Consider the following 20,134-nt stretch of genomic DNA (forward strand, 5'->3'; position numbering starts at 1 on the left):
TCACCTGATCTGACCTACATATGACTCCAGACCCACAGCAACATGGTTGATTCTGAACTGTCCTATGGAATGGCCCAGTGAGCCAATCAGTTCAAAGACAGCTAGGGATGTGCAATAAATGCTGGCTAGGTGGTATTATCACTGGACTATTAAGACAGAAACCCAAACAATGTTCTGGGGAAATTAAGATAACATGGTGTGAAGCTGGATGAACACAGCCGGCCAAGCAGCATCAGAGGAGCAGGAAAGCTTGACATTTCGGGCCGAGACCCTTCTTCATTTCTGATCCGAAAAGTAAGGTCAAGTTTAAATTATGGCAGGTGAGGTCAGCTCAGTGATATGTGTGCTCCTTCATATGTAGAAAGCCATAGGACCCATTGGTGTCCTAGATGACCATGTGCGAAGGAAGTGCTCCCAATTGCAGAATCTTGAGCTCCTTATTTTGGAGCTTGAGTGACAGATGGAGACACTGCTTCACATCTGTGAGGCTTAAGTTACATAGGATAGCATATTTAGAGCAGTGGTCACACTACAGTTCAAATGACTGGAGGAAAGAAGGGAATGAATGATCACCAGGCAGTCAAAGGGAATCAAGCAGTTCATACAGGAGTTCCTTAGGATCCTGCTCTCACATCAGTTTCCCATTTTGGAAGCTGATGATAATGCTGGTAATTCCTTAACGGAATGCAGACAGAACAAAGCTTCTGTTACTATGAGTAGCCTGACTGCACCAGAAAGCAGGAGGAGGACGAAAGCAGGGAGTGACAGTGATAGAAGATTCATTAGTTAGGGTAGCAGACAAGTGTTTATGCTGCTGAAAATATGACTCCAGGATGGTGTTCAGAGATAATGGAAACTGCAGATGCTGGAGAATCCGAGATAACAAAGTGTGGAGATGGATGAACACAGCAGGCCGAGCAGCATCTTAGGAGCACAAAAGCTTTGGATGAACACAGCAGGCCAGGCAGCATCTTAGGAGCACAAAAGCTTCTATTGTATTATATTGTGCTCCTAAGATGCTGCTTGGCCTGCCGTGTTCATCCAGCTCCACACTTTGTTATCTCTTACTCCAGGATGGTGTGTTGCCTCCTCGGTGCTACGATCAGGAATGTCACTGACCAGCTGCAGGGCATCCTGAAAGGACAAGGTGATAAAATAAAGGCTGTGGCACACTTTGGTTTTGGCATAGGTAGAATCAGGGATGAGGTCTGGCATCAATATTATAGGAAGCTAGGCACAGAATAAAAAATACGACGTTTAGATTAGATTAGATTCCCTACAGTGTGGAAACAGGCCCTTCGGCCCAACAAGTGCAGACTGCCCCTTGGAGCATCCCACCCAGACCCATCCCCCATAACCCACACACCCCTGAACACTATGGGCAATTTAGCATGGCTGATCCACCCAGCCTGCACATCTTTGGACTGTGGGAGGAAACTGGAGCACCCGGCGGAAACCCACACAGACACGGGGAGAATATGCAATCTCCACACAGACAGTCACCCGAGGTTAGAATCGAACCTGGGTCCCTGGCGCTGTGAGGCTGCAGTACTAACCACTGAGCCACCGTGCCGCCCCATTGTTATATCTGGATTACTCCTGATGCCATGTGCTAGCAAGCATAGAAATAGGAGAAAGGGACAGATGAATCTGTGGCCCAAGTTTGCGCAGGAGGGAGGTATTTAGATTCCTTTTTTAATTCTCTTATGAGATGTGGGTGACACTGGTTGGCCAGCTTTTATTACCTGGCCTGACCCTAATTACCCTTGAGACCGTAATTGCAAACTGTTTTCTTGAACCACTGCAGCCAATATGCTATTGGTAGGCTCACAATATCATTAGGGAGGGAATCCCAGGGTTTTAAGACCATAAGACATAGGAGTGGAAATAAGGCCATTCAGCCCATTGAGTCCACCCCACCATTTAATCATGGCTGATGGGCATTTCAACTCCACTCCCCGTAGCCCTTAATAAGACCATAAGACATAGGAGAAATTCTTAAAAATGAAACACGCAAGGCTCTGGCCCACTACCATTCAATTGACAATTTCATGATCCAGTGACAGTGAAGGAACAGCATTATATTTCTTAATCAGAATGGGACTGGCTTGGAGAGGAACTTACAGGTTCCTGTGTATCTGTTGCCCTTGTTCTTCCGGATGGATGTGGTTGTGGTTTCGGGCAATATTGTCTAACGCGCCTTGGTAAATTTCTGCAGTGCATCTTGTTGATGGCACACCACTGTTGCAACTGAGTGTCTTTGGTAGAGGAAGTGGATATTTGTTGTGCGAATCAAGCAGGTTGTTTTGTCTGAGATGGTGTCAAGCTTTTTGTGTTGGAGTTGCACTTATCCAATCAAATGGGGAGTATTCCATCTCACTGCTGACTGTCATGCCTTGCAGATGGTGGACAGGCTTTAGGTGGTCAGGAGATGAATTACTTGTCTCCTACCTGCCATTGTAGTCATTGTTTTTATGTGGTTTGTGCCAGTTCCATTTCTAGACAATGATTTCCCCCAGGATATTGACAATGAAGGGATTCAGAGATGATAATATCTTTGAATGTCAAGTGATAGTGGTCATTGCACTGGAGAGAGTACAGAGGAAATTCACCAGGATGTTGCCTGGGATGGAGCATTTTAGTTATAAAGAGGATGGATTGTTTTCTTCGGTGCTGAGAATGCTGAGAGGGGAGCTGATTGAGTTGTATAAGATTGAGGAGTGTGGACAGTGTAGATAGAAAGCAGCTGTTCCCTTTAGTTGAATGATCAACAATAATAGGACATAATTTTAAGGTGAACGGCTGGAATTTTAGAAGACTAGGGGAACAAATGTTTTCATCCAGAGGATGATAGGTATCTGGGATGCACTGCCTGGGAGGGTAGTTGAGGTGGTAATCTCAATCTTTAAAAAGTACTTGGATGAGAATTTAGATTGTCATAATTTTCAAGGCTATGGGCGAAAGTAGGACTATATTTAGTAGTTTTTTTGTTGTTGTTGTTGACTAGATGGATCTGGGGTCTTCTTCTGTCCTGTATGGTTCTGTGACTGCTTGTCTGATGACTGAAAGATTATGGCCAGTGTGGCCACAATTTCTATTCTCCCTTCTTTCGATCCTTGGATACAACTCGTGTTTTTGGGATCCTTAAGGGGGAGGAGGAACAGCCCCAAGTCGTGGTCCACATAGGCACCAATGACATAGGTAGGAAGAGAGATGGGGATTTAAGGCAGAAATTCAGGGAGCTAGGATGGAAGCTTAGAGCTAGGACGAACAGAATTGTTGTCTCTGGTTTGTTGCCCGTGCCACATGCTAGTGAGGTGAGGAATAGGGAGAGAAGTTGAACACGTGGCTACAGGGATGGTGCAGAAGGGAGGGTTTTGGATTCTTGGATAATTGGGGCTCTTTCTGGGGTAGGTGGGACCTCTACATGCAGGATGGTCTTCACCTGAACCAGAGGGGTATCGATATCCTGGGGGGGAAATTCGCTCAGGCTATTCGGGTGGGTTTAAACTAATTCAGCAGGGGGATGGGAACCAAACTTGTAGATTGAGGAGAGAAAAAGTTGAGAGTAGGGAGGTCCGAAATAAAGTTTCAGGGATGCAAGATGGCACCGGCAAGCAAGAAGTTGGTTTGAAGTGTGTCTACTTCAACGCCAGGAGCATCTGGAATAAGGTGGGTGAACTTGCAGCATGGGTTGGTACCTGGGACTTCGATGTTGTGGCCATTTCAGAGACATGGATAGAGCAGGGACAGGAATGGTTGTTGCAGTTCCGGGATTTAGATGTTTCAGTAAGAACAGAGAAGATGGTAAAAGAGGGGGAAGTGTAGCATTGTTGGTCAAGGACAGTAATACAGTTGCAGAAAGGATGTTTGGGGACTCGTCAACTGAGGTAGTATGGGTGGAGGTTAGAAACAGGAAAGGAGAGGTCACCCTGTTGGGAGTTTTATATAGGGCTCTGAATAGTTCCAGATATGTAGAGGAAAGAATAGCAAAGATGATTCTTGATAGGAGTGAGAGAGACAGGGTAGTTGTCATGGGGGACGATTGGAGGATAGCAAATGTGGTTCCCCTGTTCAAGAAGGGGAGTAGAGACAACCCTGGTAATTATAGACCAGTGAGCCTTACTTCAGCTGTTGGTAAAGTGTTGGAAAAGGTTATAAGAGATAGGATTTATAATCATCTAGAAAAGAATAATTAGATTAGGGATATATCACCACGGTTTTTGAAGGTTAGGTCGTGCCTCACAAACCTTATTAAGTTCTTTAAGAAGTTGACCAAACAGGTAGATGAGAGTAAACCGGTTATGTGGTGTATATGGATTTCAGCAAGGCGCTTGATAAGGTTCCCCACAGTAGGCTATTGTACAAAATGTGGAAGAATGGGATTGTGGGAGATATAGCAGTTTGGATCAGAAATTGGCTTGCTGAAAGAAGACAGAGGGTGGTAGTTGATGGGAAATGTTCATCCTGGAGACCAGTCACTAGTGGTGTACCGCAAGGATCGGTGTTGGGTCCACTGCTGTTGGCCATTTTTATAAATGACCTAGATGAGGGCGTAGAAGGATGGGTTAGTAAATTTGCAGATGACACTAAGGTCGGTGGAGTTGTGGATCGTGACGAAGGATGTTGTAGGTTATAGAGAGACATAGATAAGCTGCAGAGCTTGGCTGAGAGGTGGCAAATGGAGTTTAATAGCACCCAATTTCATTCTGATGTTCATTTATAGTTCTTTTCTCACCCAGAGAATTTGATTTGTCTGTCCTTCATTTATCATTTGAGGGAATATACGTTGACTGTATACAAAACATCTCTTCTTTGAAGGTGGCCTATAGTTCAGTTACTGTTTTTCCTGCTAGCTCCTTGTTCTGGATATTCATTTCCAGATTTGTTCTTGCCCCATTAAAGTCAGCTTTCCACCAAATGATTTTTTTAAAAATCTGGATTGTTGCATGTCATTCTCCAACACCATCCTGATCATTGTATCCCAAATCATAATCCATTGGCAGCTGATCCATTTAGCTCACCCCATTTCCAAGGATCAGGTTAAACAATGTATTTTCCTTTGTTGGACTGCGCACACAGTACTATAGGAAACTCTTGAACACTCGTCTCTCACTGCCTTTTTAACTACTAGAATCCATTCTATGTCTGAGTAATTAAAGTCTCCATTTTAGCTGCTCTATAATGTTGGCATTTCTGTGTAATTTCCCTGCAGATTTGATCCCATACATCCTTTCCACTAGTTGGTGGTCGAGAGACTACACTGTGTCACGTGATTGCATATTTTTATTCCTTAACTTATAGCATCATAGAATTTGCAATACAAAAGGATGCCATTCAACTCATCATGCATATACTACTCCTGAAAGAGGTACTCAGCTAGTCCCCTTCTCAGTAGCTGCCCTCTAAATTAATCACTTCCAAATATATATTCAGCTCTTTTGAGACCTCTAATAGAATTTCTGTCTATCACTCTCCTACGCAAATCTTAACAACTGAGTGAAGTTTCTCCCCGACACACTCGTAGCTGTCCTGCTGACAAACTTGGAATTGTGATCCCTAGTTACTGACATACCAACCATTGGAACAGAATATCCGCCTTTACTGTGTGAAAATTGCTCATAACTTGGAACAACTGAAGAAGGTTGACTCTTAATCTTCTCTGCTCAAGGAGAATAAGCACAATTTCTCTAAACATTCCTTATATCTAAATTCCCACATTCCTTGTATCACTCCAGTAAATCTCCTTTGCGCGCTCTCTCTCTTCCTTAAATAATTGCTCAGAACTGAACACAATACTTCAGATGTTGTCTGACCAATAAATTGCAGAGGTGTAGCATCACTTCCATGCTATTACACTATATGCCTTTGCTTATAAACCCATGGATGCTGTAAGCCTTCTTAACAACAGTTTCAATTTGCCTGACTATCATCAGAGAATTATGCACTTGAATCCAAAGGCCCCTCTGCTCCTGTACTCACCCATACTCCCTTCAAAGTCACCACTCAGCTTGTAAAGCCTCTCCATAATTCTTTCACTAAATTTACCCTACTCTTCTCTGAATTGAAATTAATCTGCCAGGTGTCTGCCCGTTTGGTCAACTTGTCTATGGCCTTTGAAGTTATTCAGTATCATCCTCACAATTCACTATAATCCCTAAGATAACACAGTGTAGAGCTGGAGGAACACAGTGGGAGAGGCCAAATCTTGCAGAGGGTTTGTCAGACTGGGGCTGTGCTGTCTCCTTCAGACAGGTGATTGGAAATAAGCTTTTGATTTCTCCCTGGATATTTCTTCTAAAATGTGTCGGAAGAATCATGAATGGGTAGGATAACAAGGTATAGAGCTTGATGTACACAGCAGGCCAAGCAGCATCAGAGGAGCAGGAAGGCTGATGTTTCGGGCCTAGACCCTTTTTCAGAAAACTTTCTAGGGTGCTGCCTGTCTCAGAACAGTTGTTGATGATTGGTTAAATAATATATTATCTTGGGAAGTATTTGAATAGAATTTAAGCTGTACCAATTCTTCCTTTGTTAAATTTTGATTGTGTTCTAAGAATAAAGTGTGTTTTGTTTGAAGCCTAGTGATGGGCTTTTGAATCAGTCTGGAAAGCAGCACCTTGTACTTGCTTTTAAATATAAAAGTTAGGGTCTTAGCTCATTCTTACTCTATTTTAGTGCTGGGGAATGTATGGAGTGTTGGTCTAGTCCATAACACAATTGGGTGCTCTTGACCAGGATCGAAATCTCTCGTTCTAGGTTGGGTTTGGGACTATTGGACTTAAAGTGGTGAGTGCTATTATTCTGTTTTTGGGTGTTGCATTTGGTTGGTTAAATAGGGCTTGGCTTGTGGCTCTTTCAGTGGCTGAGAGTTTCTCCAGTGTGGAAGAAGTCACTTGGAGTGGTTTACAAAAGGTGAGTAAGGCAAAGTTTTTGGAGTTGGCAGGCAAGCTGAAGCTGGAATTGCCTGTGTCTGTGAGGAAAGGGGAGATAATTGTAGCAATAGCTCAGCAATTACAATTGCCAGGAATCTAATTGGAATAATTAGAAATGGCTAAAATTCAGTTGAAATGAAGCAGCTTAAGTTAGAGGCAATGGCAAGAGAAAAAGAGGGGCAAAAGTGGAAGAGAGAGATAATTGCAGCAGAACAAAGAGTAAAAGAATTAAAACGTCATGAATATGAAAAGGAAATGAAACAGTTTGAGTTACCATTGAAAGCAGAAGAAAAAGAAAGAGAGAATAGCCCGAGCAGAAGAAAGGGATAAAAAGATTTTGAACTTTAGACGTTGGAACCGAAAAATGAAAATTGACCTGAAATGGTGGACATAAAGGTAAAAGTTGGGAGTAGTGATGAGAACAGTGAAGAGCAAACCCATGAAAGTGAACGGCCTGGTGGGGATCTGTTTAATTACATCCAAGTATTGCAAAGGTATGAGAAGGATTTGGAAGCCTTTTTCATTTAATTTGAGAAAGTGGCTAGACAAATGAAATGGCCACGAACTATGTGGGTATTATTGATTCAAACAAAGTTGGTAGGTAGAGGTAATGAGGCGTTTATGTCGCTATCAGAGGAAGTATTGGGAGAGTATGAGTGAGGTGAAAAAAGCCACTTAAGAACATATGAGCTAGTACCAGAAGTCTACAGACAACATCTTAGGAATCTAAGGAGGGAACCCAGTCAAATGTACGAGAATTTAAAAGGATCAAACAAAGTAACTTTGATAAGTGGAGGATAAGGGCATTGAGTATAGATCAGACATTTAATGCTTTTAGATAGACTGTTATATTGTAGGAGTTCAAAAATTCCCTTCCTGAATTAGTGAGAAGTCATGTGAAAGAGCAGAGTTAAGACTGCAAGATTAGCATCAGAAATAGCAGATGGTTATGAGTTAAAGTGGCAGGCAACTGGAAGCTTAGGATCCTTTTTGCAGGCGAATGTAAATGTTCTGCGAAGTGGTCACCCAGTCTACGCTTCGTTTCCCCTATATAGAAAAGACCACATTGTGAGCAGCGAATGCAGTAGACTAGGTTCTGGGAAGTGCAGGTAAAGTGCTGTTTCATCTGGAAGGTATGTTTTGGACGAAGTTAATGTTTCAGGTCGAGATCCTTCTTCAGAAATGGCTTCACAGTGGGTTTATAACTCACTCAGTGATAGTATGAACTGCTGGTGCTGGGTTTTCTGAAGAAGGGTCCTGACCTAAAATGTCATCTTTCCTGCTCCTTTGATGCTGCCTGGCCTGCTGTGTTCCTCGAGCTCCACACTCTGTTACAATTGCTTGAAGTCCAGGTATTCATGGTAGATAATAATGATTTAGCAGAGAGAACTAAATGTAATATCTCCACATTTGTCGATGACAGAAAGCTGGTTGGTAGGGTAAGCTTTGAGGAGGATGCAGAGATATTTCAGCGTGATTTGGACAAGTTGAGTGAGTGGGCAAATGCATGGCAGATGAAGATAAATGTGAGATTATCTATTTTGATAGCAAAATTGTAAAGGGAAATTATGATTTGATAGGCGATAGATTGGGAAAGGAAGAGGTCCAACAAGATCTGCTGTTCTTGTTCACCAGTTACCGAAATAAAGTGGTGAAGAAGGCAAATGGCCTGTTGATCTTCTCAGTGAGAGAGTTTGAGTACAGGGCCCTGGTAAAACCCTTGCTACAGCATTATTGGCAGTTTTGGTCTTCTTATCTGAGGAGGGATATTCTGGCTATTGAGGGAGTAAATAAATGTTACTTGGACTGATTCCTGGGATGACAGTACGAATGACTGTAAGAAGAGAGTTTGGAATGTTTAGGATTATGTTCACAGGAGTTTGTTTCCTTGCTGTATAACGCTATGACTCTGAGTTTAGAAGAAGGAAGGGGAATCTCATATAAACATATAAAATTCTAACAGGAATAGACAAGTTAAATGCAGGAAGGATGTTCCTGATGACCAGGGAGTATAGAACTAGTGGTCACAGTCTCAGAATATGGAGTACGCCGTTTGGGACTGAGATGACACAAAATTTCTTGACCAAAGAAGAGATTCTGTGGAATTCTATGCCACGGAAAGTGTTTGAGGCCAAAACATTGAATGTTTTCAAGAAGCAGTTAGAAATAGTTCTTATGTCTAGGTGGATCAAAAGGTATGGGGAGGAAGTGGCAACACGGTATTGAGTTGAATATATTGCCCTGATCATATTGAATGGTGAAGCAGTCACAAAGGGCCAAATAGCCTACTCCTGCCCCTAATATCTGTGTTTCTATGTCCTGGAACCAACCAGAGAGTAACCTATTCTTGACCTGTCTGTGTGCTTTTAAGCAAGATTAATTAAAGATGCCAAAGTAAAGGTGAATCCAGGTAACAGTGATCATAACATGACTTAATTACACACTTGATTTGAAGAAGAAAGGGGTCTTAAAATGGAGCTCTGAAGAAGAATCATATTTAACTCAAATCATTAATTTTGGTTCTGCACAGACACAACAAATCCTGCTGAGTATTTCAGCACGTTCTATTGCTATTTCCTCTTAGTTCCACTTGAAATAGGAGCACACTATCTTAAGTATTGCCTGGTCTTCTAATTTAATGCACCTTACCAAATGGAGTCTTAGAGCCATTGAGATGTGTAACATCGAAGCAGACACTTTGGTCAACCTCAACCATGCTGACCAGATGTACGAAATTAATCTAGTCCCATTTGCCAGCATTTGATTAATTGTCCCTCTAGTCTCCAGGCTCCACCACTTTCTCTGGCAGTTCATTCCATGCACTCACCACCATCTGAATGAAAACGTTGTGCCTTAGGTTCCTTTTAATTCTTTCTCCTCAATAAACTTCTATATAGTCACCCCTCAACCTCCAATGCTCCGGGGAAAATAGCCCCAGCCTATTCAGCCTTTCCCTCTTGCTTAAATCCTCCATCCCTGGCAACATCCTCTTAAGTCTTTTCTGGACCCTTTCAAGTTTAGCAACATCTTTTGTATAGCAAGAAGAACAGAATTGAACAAAACTGGCCTAACCAATGTCCTGTATAGCCACAACATGACCTCCCAACTCCTATATTTAGTGCACTGACCAATAAAGGCAAGCATACCAAAGCATATCACTACCCTGTCTATCTGTGACTCCGTGTTCAAGGAACTGTGAGCCTGCGCTCCAAGATGTCTTTGTTCGGCAACACTCCCCAGGACCTTACCATTAAGTGTATAAATTTTTAAATTTCTGTTTGCTGGTCCCCATCTCCTTGCACATTGAGTTGAAACACTCTCCAACCAGACTCGAGAATCTTCCATGAGGACACTGGTCCCGGATTTTTGAGGAGCAACTTGTATCTTTTGCATATGTACTTTTTGCCTAGAACTGGTCCCATTGTCTCAAGAATATCAAGCCTTCATGTGCCACCCCTAGCCTAGCTGTCCTCCTACTTTTTCACTCATATGCATCTATTTTGTGTTAAATAATTGGAGGCGGCATGTTCCAAATCGTAAATACTTTGTAGAAAACATTAGGGATTGATTATCATGAGAACTAATTCTTTTTCTGTTTGAATATTGTAGAATTTGCTTAATGACTTCATGAGTAACTCCTTTGCTCAAATTATTTCTTCACGGCATTCTTTACAACTTCTAAAACGGCAAGTATTCAAATTAAACATTTTATTAGTACAAAATTTTGTTTTGGAAAGGATTAATTTTTTGTTGATAAGTGTGCTTGTTTATGATTTTTCAAGACCCAGAGATGCAAACACTGTCATTAATATTCTATAATAGTGAATGCTACCAGATTCCTAGCGGGGCTAGTTGGTTGATTTGGCTGGAGGCAGTTGTAGATTAGATTGCTAACAACATTTGGTTTGACCCCATTCTGTTGGGTTGGACTTGGGACTTCCCTCTTTGCCCTTTCTATGTTTGGAGATTGCAGTGCCATGGGTTGGATCTACATTTGGACAGAGAGCTGAAGAAGGAGATTTTAAAAAAAATCATTCAAGGCATGTGGCCATCACTGGTTGGGCCAGCATCTATTGCCCATCCCTAGTTGCCCTTGAGAAGGTGGTGATGAACTGCTTTCTTAAACTGCTACAGTTCATAGACTCTCAGTGCTGTTAAGGAGAGAATTGCAGGATCTTGACTCAACAGCATTGAAGGAATAGCGATACAGTTCCAAGTCAGGGTGGCGCATGGCTTGGAGAGTGTGCCTGCTGCCCTTGCCCCCCTGTATAGTAGAGATTATGGTTTTGGAAAGGATGCTAAGGAGTCTTGGTGACCTAATGCAATGCATCTCGTAGATAGTACATAGCTGCTGCTGAACATTGGTGGTGAAGGGGCTGGATGTTTGTGGGTGTAGTGCCAATCAAGCGTGTTGCTTTTTCCTGAATGGTGTCAAGCTTCTTGAGTGTTGTTAGAGCTGCACCCACCTAAGCAAGTGAGGAGATTCCATCACACTCCTGACTCATGCCTTGTAGACAATGAAAAGGCTTTGGGGAGTCAGCAGGTGAGTTACTTGGTGTAATATGAATCTCTGAACTGCTCTTTCAGCAACCGTGTCTATATAGCAAGTCTTGTTGAGTTTCTGGATAATGGTAACCTCCAGGATGTTGACAGTGGAGATTTAGTAATGTTAACAGCTTTGAATGTCAATCAGTGATGGTTACATTCTCTCTTGTTGGATGAAGGTGGTAATTGCTTGGCATTTGTGTGGCATTAATGTTGCTTGCCACTGTTCAGTTCAAGTCTTGATATTGTCCAGGTGTTGCTGCATTTGGACATGGACTACTTTAGTATTTGAGGAGATGTGAATGGTACTGAACGTTATGCAATTGTCCCCACTTACTACCTTTTAAGAGGGGGAAGATGGAGCATCTGAAAATGGTGTGGCCTAGGCGACTACTCTGAGCAACTCCTGCAGAAAGTGTTGGGCTTGACCTGACAGATCTGCAACAGCTATAATGATTTTCATCTGTGCCAGATATGACTCCAACCAGCGGAGAGTTTATCTCCTGATTACCAATGATTCCAGTTTTGCCAGGACTCCTTAATGTTACCTGTTAAATGTAGCCATGATATCAAGGGCTGTCCCTCTCACCTCACCTCTGGAATTCAGCTCTATTGTTCATGTTTGAACCAAGGCTATGATGAAGTCAGGTCAGAGTATGGAATTCATGGAAAAAAAATTGATTGTGTTAAATTTGTACATTGTGGAATGACAGACAGCATTAAAAGAAATTCAGAATTACAGTTTGTGTAAAACTATGCTCTTTTCATGAATCTCCTGTTTAAATTGTTTTTAAAAACCATAATCAAAAGTGCTGGGCACTAAAGGTAGCTGATAGAACAAAGAAACCTACAGCACAGGAACAGGCCCTTCAGCCCTCCAAGCCTGCGCCTCTCAAGATCCTCTGTCTAACCTGCAATCTATTTTCTAACGGTCTGTGTCCATTTGCTCCATGCCCATCCACGTACCTGTCCAAATATATCTTAAAAGACGCTAACGTGTCTGCGTCTACCACCTCCGCTGGCAACGCGTTCCAGGCACCCACCACCCTCTGTGTAAAGAACTTTCCATGCATATCTCCCTTAAACTTTCCTCCTCTCACTTTGAACTCATGACCCCTAGTAATTGAGTCCCCCACTCTGGGAAAAAGCTTTTTGCTATCCACCCTGTCTATACCCCTCATGATTTTGTAGACCTCAATCAGGTCCTTCCTCAATCTCCGTCTTTCTAATGAAAATAATCCTAATCTACTCAACCTCTCTTCATAACTAGCACCCTCCATACCAGGCAACATCCTGGTGAACCTCCTCTACACCCTCTCCAAAGCATCCACATCCTTTTGGTAATGTGGCGACCAGAACTGCACACGGTACTCCAAATGTGGCTGAACCAAAGTCCTATACAACTGCAGCATGACCTGCCAACTCTTGTACTTAATACCCTGCCCAATGAAGGAAAGCATGCCGTATGCCTTTTTGACCACCCTCTTGACCTGCATTGTCACCTTCAGGGAACAATGGACCTGAACACCCAGATCTCTCTGTTTATCAATTTTCTCTAGGACTTTTCCATTTACTGTATGGTTCGCCCTTGAATTTGATCTTCCAAAATGCATCACCTCGCATTTGCCCGGATTGAACTCCTGGATAGAATCACAAGACTGGAGTTAGCTGGAATCCTTCAGAACTTTCTACATGTTGTAGTCAGCTAGTGCAATAACTTATGACTGTCCAAAAGTTAGATGGTAGTGGCATTCCAATTAGCCTCTGTAATTGTCTATCTGTATCTTTTCATCTTAGAATGACCATTTTAATTATTATCTTGGTTGTCCAAATGTTTTGGCAGACCTGCACCATTGAATTACTGAACCATGCAGATTTGACTTCTTAGTTTAGTTGCATTCTAACATTATGAGAAGAGCAGCTCTAGTCCTCAGCTGCCAGAAGGCATGCTGTCCATCGCTCTCAAAAGTCACATCTCCAGAAAAATTCTTGGATTTTGCCTGCTGAATTGGACTAATTCTGGAGTACAATAAATGCTGCTGTGTCTTCAACTGCTATTCATCTGTATCTTAGCTCTTCCTACAAAAATCAATCAATTAACAGACTCCCAATTGCAACTTAAAGCAATATCTTTGATTTGTTAACAAATTCGTAAGTTGTGAATCTCTTCCTTCCCTCTCTGTTTCTCTGTACCTTGTATATGTGCATGTGAGAATAGAGTTTTAAAGCAATTTTCCCTGCATTATGAATATTTTGTTTAAAAAAAAGCATATTTTTGATTTCACCTTCGGGGATTTTGCTATAGGTTTATTTCTAAAATAGAAACTCAACCAAGCAGTGTTTTGAGGAAAACTCCTCGGCCTTCTACAACAATGCATGGGAATAGAATAGGAAAAGAGTTAATCAAACTTCACTGCCTTGGGCTTAAGAGGGGAAAGGCAATCATAATTTAAATTCACCTCCATTTCCTGTTTGTCCATACAATCATGGGTTTCAACACCGAGTAATATGTGCTGCTTTGGATACTGGGTACTATAGGAGATTTTTAGGGTAGATATTTTCTCAGATTCACCATCTGCACAAATTGTTAATCTCTGGGATGTCTAGCGTGTCCTTCTACTAATTCTGTAGATAAGAGATAACTAGATTCTGGAACTATAGTAATCGGCCATTAGTCTCTCAATATAAACTTTGTTAAGAATGCATTTCCTATACCCTGAGAAACAAATTTGAGGAATCTTGTTTCATCACTCTAAATATTGGGCATGTAATTCATGGGTTGAGAATTTGACCAATTTCTGAAGAAAGGAGAAAATAGGTTGGATCTCTTTGACCCTTTGTATTCTGTAGTTTTTAATCCAGATCTTGACATTCTCATTATAAAACATCTTTGAATCTTATGTCAGTCTGTAATGACTGGAACCGGGTGGACCTTGTTGACTATGAGAATCTTGATTGGCCTGGGTTAACAGCCCCAATCAGGAAAGTGTTGGCTGATTAATATAACCAGGAGAGGGCCATGGAGGGGGTCATTATGGCTGACTGCCTGTTTCTTTTCTGTGGCTATATCCGTGCCCAGATGTCCCTGTGGAAGGAACACATAGTGTGCACTGCCGCTTTCGATGCCTTTTGGGAGAGCTGGGCACTGCGGGGTGTGTCCTGTGCTATATTTCCCCCTCCAATTCTATTTTAATTAGACCCCTACACTCCCCTTCACCTTTTCATTCACATAGGTATTAGCACTCGGGGCTCTGCTTGATACTGGTTCTTTGATCACATGGGTGTTTTTCCTGGTGGCAGAATATCAATAAAGTTACTTACACACCTGGTGTTTTTTTTACCGTGTCTCACATCTGTACACACACATGATTCTGGGGAAAATAAGCACCATTATTGCGTGACAGCGGTGTAAGGGTTTGGGAAAAAAAACCTAGGAAATTAGAAGGAGATTTAGAACCTAATGCCAATGTTCTGTGCCCAAGTAATGTTCAAAGTTGGGTGCAGTAATTGTGAGGTGGAGGGCAGGAAGCTAGAATGTGTGGTTCCTTAAAGAGATTTGTACTTGTCTGTCCTTAGAAATTAAAAAAAATATATGTCTGTGAGCAGCGGCTGAAGTTGCCAGTACAGAAAACCTCAAAAAGTGAAACAAGTGTATAAAAAAGAAGCCTTACAGGCGGGAGGCAGAACAGTCCTCTTGTTTTGATATTATGACAAGAAGGTTGAATTTGGTCAATTAATTTAAACGAGGCACGTAGATACAGAAAGACAATTGAATTTAAATCTGATGGTGTTGACAACCTGAAACCAATCATATTATAAGAATTTGATAATGTCATTACGGGTCTATAAGACAAGGGCACTTGGAAAGCCGGAGAGAGCCAATTGCCATCTGAAAGAGACAGCCATCTGCCACCTGCCTGAGTTAGCACCATTCAGCTCTCAGAATGCCCATCTAATTAATCAAAGGTACCATGGTATTTTAGCTCAAAGTCCTCATTGAAGAAATTATAGCAATAAAGCATCCATGACAGCAGAATTACCAGAAAAAAGGTGTTTGTGAAGACAACAGAGATGACAGAATATTCCAGAAGCCAGTCAGTGCAAATTTGGAGAGAATAAGTCATAATTTATTGCTTCTTATTAATTAGGTTTGTCATGGTGGGCCTTGTCTTTATTTAAACTGCATTCCAGTAGAATTTAGACCAGTCAGGAAGTAGTTAGTAATCTAAGGGGGAAACGGTCACTTAGTTAGTAATTCTGTTTATTGTTCATTATTAGGGTTAAATAAATAAATTGTTTCTTGTTGTTTGTAAAGTGGACATCAGGGATTTTCTTTCTTTCACCATTTTAATTTGAGGCAGAATTGAGATCACACTGTCCGACACATCCCTTTCAGACATGTTACCATCAAAAGAGAATATCACATTGGAAAGGGCTATGCAGATAGATTGCAAAATCTAGATAGAAACTCGAATTTGAAAGTAGATAAGAGAATGATGGGAACAGAAAAACAGCCTGGCTCAAGAAGCTTCTCAGATTTTGCAAACTTTTTTAAGATACCAAAATACTGCACGTTAGATTGACATGAAACAACTTTAAATATTGTGATGCCAGATGATACTGAGTAGAAAAAAAAGGCATAAACATGCAAAACATTGAGCTTTATCAGCAAATACAATTTGGTAAGAAAATGGGGAATTCAAGCGGATGCACAAGAGTCAGAAACAACCTGAACGATGGAACTGATAATCTAAATGTGTGCAGTCAGGTTAGTACCCTTCAGCACACAAGCCCAAAAGAAAACTCAGAATACCAAGATATTTCTTCATGACAACACATAAGGTAATAAACCAACTTTCGAAGATATGAATCAGCATCTCTTATGGGTAATTCATCTAACACAGAACATGCAATTTAACAGTCATCCAACTAATGTTAAACTTGACCCTCGTGAACATTACTGTATTGTCTGCAGCAAGTGTTGGCTGCTTGAGGAACTCCGGCTCAAAATTGATGAGCTGGAATCCGAGCTCCAAACACTGCGGCACATCCAGGAGGGGGAGAAATACCTGGGTACTGTGTTCCAGGAGGCAGTCACATCTGGCAGATTAACTAATGTTAATTTTATCGGTGGGCAGGGACAGCAGTGTGTGACTATGAGTGAGGCAGGTAAAGGGACCCTGCAGACAGGAACACAGGAGCCACGGCCCTTGACATTGTCCTACAGGTGTGAGGAACATGCTCCCTGCGTGGATGAGGAATAGGGTTGCAGGAAGGATGAGCCAACTGACCATGGCATCATAGTACAGGAGGCTATTCAAGAGTGGGGAGCAAAAAGACAGATTGTAGTTGTAGGGGATCCCATCATCAGGGGGATAGACAGTATCCTTTGTGAGCAGGATAGAGAATCCTGCATGGTGTGTTGCCTGCCCGGTGCCAGGATGCGATATATCGCTGACCAGCTTGAGAGGATACTGGAGAGGGAGGGGGAGGATCCAGTTGTTGTGGTCCACATAGGTACCAGCAACATAGGCAGAACTAGGAAAAAAGACTTGTTTCGGGATTATGAAAAGCGAGGAACAAAATTAAAACACAGGTCATCAAGGGTCATAATCTCTGGATTGCTGCCGAGCCATGTGCAAATTGGCATAGGGAGGCAAGGACCAGGAAAATAAATACATGGCTAAAAAGAGTGGTGTGGGAAAGAGAGTTTCCTTTCCATGGGGCACTGGCATCTGTTCTGGGACAGGTGGGGTCTATATCGCTGGGATGGACTCCACCTGAACAGGGCCAGGTCTAGTGTTTCGGCGAAAAGGGTAAATAGGGTGATTAATAGGATGTTAAACTGGTAAGTAGGGGGAAAGAGAGAATAACAGTTAATGTAAGGCAAAGCAGTGGGTTAGCAGGTGACGAGTAAGTTTCAATTCCATTGAAAATTAGGGAAAAAGTTAAAGGGAAGGAGAACTCAAGAGCTGTTAGTATTGGAGATGACAGGACCCAAAAAGAAGGTGCAAAAACTGGCATAAGGGCACTTTATCTGAGTGTTCGGAGCATTCGAAGCAAGGTGGATTAGTTGATGGTGCAAATCATGGCAAATGGGTATGATTTAGTGGCCATTACAGAGACATGGTTACAGGATTGTCATGGCTGGGAGTTAAATATCCAGGAGCATCAAACTGTTCAGAAGGACAGGCAGGAAAGTTGGGGAGGTGGTGTTGCTCTGATTTTTACGGATGATATAGGTTCTACTGAACAAAACGTTGAATCCATTTGAGTCAAAATTAGGAATAGCAGGGAGAAGAAGTCACTGATAGGTGTGGTCTATAGGTCACCAAATAACAACATCGTGGTGGGGAGGGCAATAAACATAGAAATAGCTAATGCATGTCAAAATGGTACAGCAATTATCATGGGGGATTTTAATCTACATATCGATTGGTCAAACCAGGTCGGTCATGGCAGCCTTAGGGACAGGTTCACAGAATGCATCCGTGATAATTTCCTTGAACAACATGTAATGGAACCTACGAGGGACCAAGCGATTCTAAATCTAGTCCTGTGTAATGAGTCAGGAATAATTAATGATCTCACAGTTAGGGATCCTCTTGGAAGGAGCAATCACAGTATGGTCGAATTTAAAACACAGATGGAGCGTGAGAAGGTTAAATCCAGAGTCTACGTCCTGTGCTTAAACAGTGGAGACTATGAAGGAATGAGGGAGGAGTTAGCTAAGGTAGAACGGGAGCAAAAACTTTATGGTGGGTCAATTGAGGAACAGTGGAGGACTTTCAAAACAATTTTTCACAGTGCTCATAAGTATATTCCAGTGATAAGGAAGAACTGTAGGAAAAGAGAGAGCCAGCCATGGATGTCTCAGGAAATAAAAGAAAGTATCAGATTTTAAAAAAACACATACAAAAAAGCAACGTGTAGGAAACTAGTAGACTGGGAAATTTTTAAAGGCCAGCAGAAAGTCACAAAAAAGTTATAAAGAAAAGTAAGATAGATTATGAGAGTAAACTAGCTCAGAATATAAAACCAGGCAGCAAAAGTTTCTATGAATATGTAAATCAGAAAAGAGTGGAGAAGGTAAACATTGGTCCTTTAGAGGATGAGAAGGCCAATTTAATAACTGGGAATGAGGAAATGGCCGAGACATTACACAGTTATTTCGTGTTGGTCTTCACAGTTGAAGACACAAATAACATGCCAAAAACTAATGGCAAGAAAGTTATAGCAGGTGAGGACCTAGAAACTATCATTATCATGAAGAAGGCAGTGCTGGGCATGCTAATGGGGCTAAAGGTAGACAAACCTCCTGTCCCTATTGAAATGCATCCCAGGGTACTAGAAGAGATGATGGGTGAAATAGCAAATGCACTAGTAGTTATTTACCAAAATTCACTGGACTCTGGGCTGGTTTCTGCAGATTGGAAAACAGCCTATGTGACGCCACTATTTAAAATAGGAAGTAGACAAAACACTAGTAACTATAGGCCAGTTAGCTTAACTTTGGTAGTGGGGAAAATGCTTGAATCTATCATTAAGGAAGAAATAGTAAGACATCAGGATATAAATTGTCCAATTGGGAACACACAGCATGGTTCATGAAGGGTTGGTCATGTTTAATTAATTTGGTGGAATTCTTTGAGGACGTTACTTGCATGGTGGACAATGGGGAACCTGTGGATGTGGTATATCTGGATTTCCAGAAAGCATTTGACAAGGTGCCACACCAAAGGCTGCTACATAAGATAAAGTTACAAGGTATTACAGGTAATGTATTGACATGGATAGAGGATCGGTTGACCAGTAGAAAGCAAAGAGTAGGGGGTAAATGGGTGTCTTTCTGGTTAGTGGTCAGTGGCTAGTGGTGTGCGTCAGGGATCAGTGTTGGGACCTCAACTGTTTACAATTTACATAGATGATTTGGAGTTGGGGACTAAGCGTGGTGTGTCAAAATTTGCAGATGACACTAAGGTGAGTGGTAGAGCAAAGTGTGCAAAAGACACAAAGTCTGCAGAGGGATATAGATAGTCTAAGTGAGTGGGCAAGGTCCTGGAAAATGGAGTACAATATTGATAAGTGCGAGGTCATCCATTTTGGTAGGAATAACAGCAAAATGTACTATGTTTTAAATGGTAAAAAATTGCAGCACACTGCTGTGCAGAAAGACTTGGGTGTCCTTGTGCATGAATTGCTGAAGGTGGGATTGCAGGTGCAGCAGGTGATTAAAAAGGCAAATGGAATTATGTCTGCCATTGCTTGAGGGATGGAGTTAAAAACAGGGAGGCTATGCTGCAGCCATATAGGATCCTGGTGAGGCCACGCCTGGAATACTGTGTGCAGTTTTGGTCTCCTTACTTGAACAGAGATATGCTAGCACTGGAGGGGGTGCAGAGGAGATTCACTCAGTTGACTCCAGAGTTGAGAGGGTTGGATTATGAGGAGAGACTGAGTAGACTGGGATTATACTGATTGGAATTCAGAAGAATGAGGACAGATCTTTAAGAAACATATAAGATTATGAAGGGAATAGATAAAGTGGAGGCAGGGAGATTGTTTCTGCTAGCAGGTGAAATAGGATTAGAGGGCATCGCCTTAAAATAAAGGGAAGCAGACTGAGGTCAGGAGGAAGCTAGGCCTAGACCCAA

General features: G+C 42.0%; 1 protein-coding gene across 1 annotated transcript in view; it reads left to right on the plus strand.

Moving 5' to 3' along the window:
* Positions 1–20,134, plus strand: part of LOC125452339 (dynein axonemal heavy chain 8-like) — a 1,009,221-nt gene that overhangs the window by 238,108 nt on the left and 750,979 nt on the right. The window contains exon 14 of the mRNA XM_059645685.1: positions 10,545–10,621. Within this exon, the coding sequence (XP_059501668.1) occupies positions 10,545–10,621 (77 nt within the window). The remainder of the gene's footprint in view (positions 1–10,544; positions 10,622–20,134) is intronic.

Source organism: Stegostoma tigrinum, chromosome 4 (assembly GCF_030684315.1).
Source record: "Stegostoma tigrinum isolate sSteTig4 chromosome 4, sSteTig4.hap1, whole genome shotgun sequence".
Lineage (NCBI taxonomy): Eukaryota > Metazoa > Chordata > Chondrichthyes > Orectolobiformes > Stegostomatidae > Stegostoma > Stegostoma tigrinum.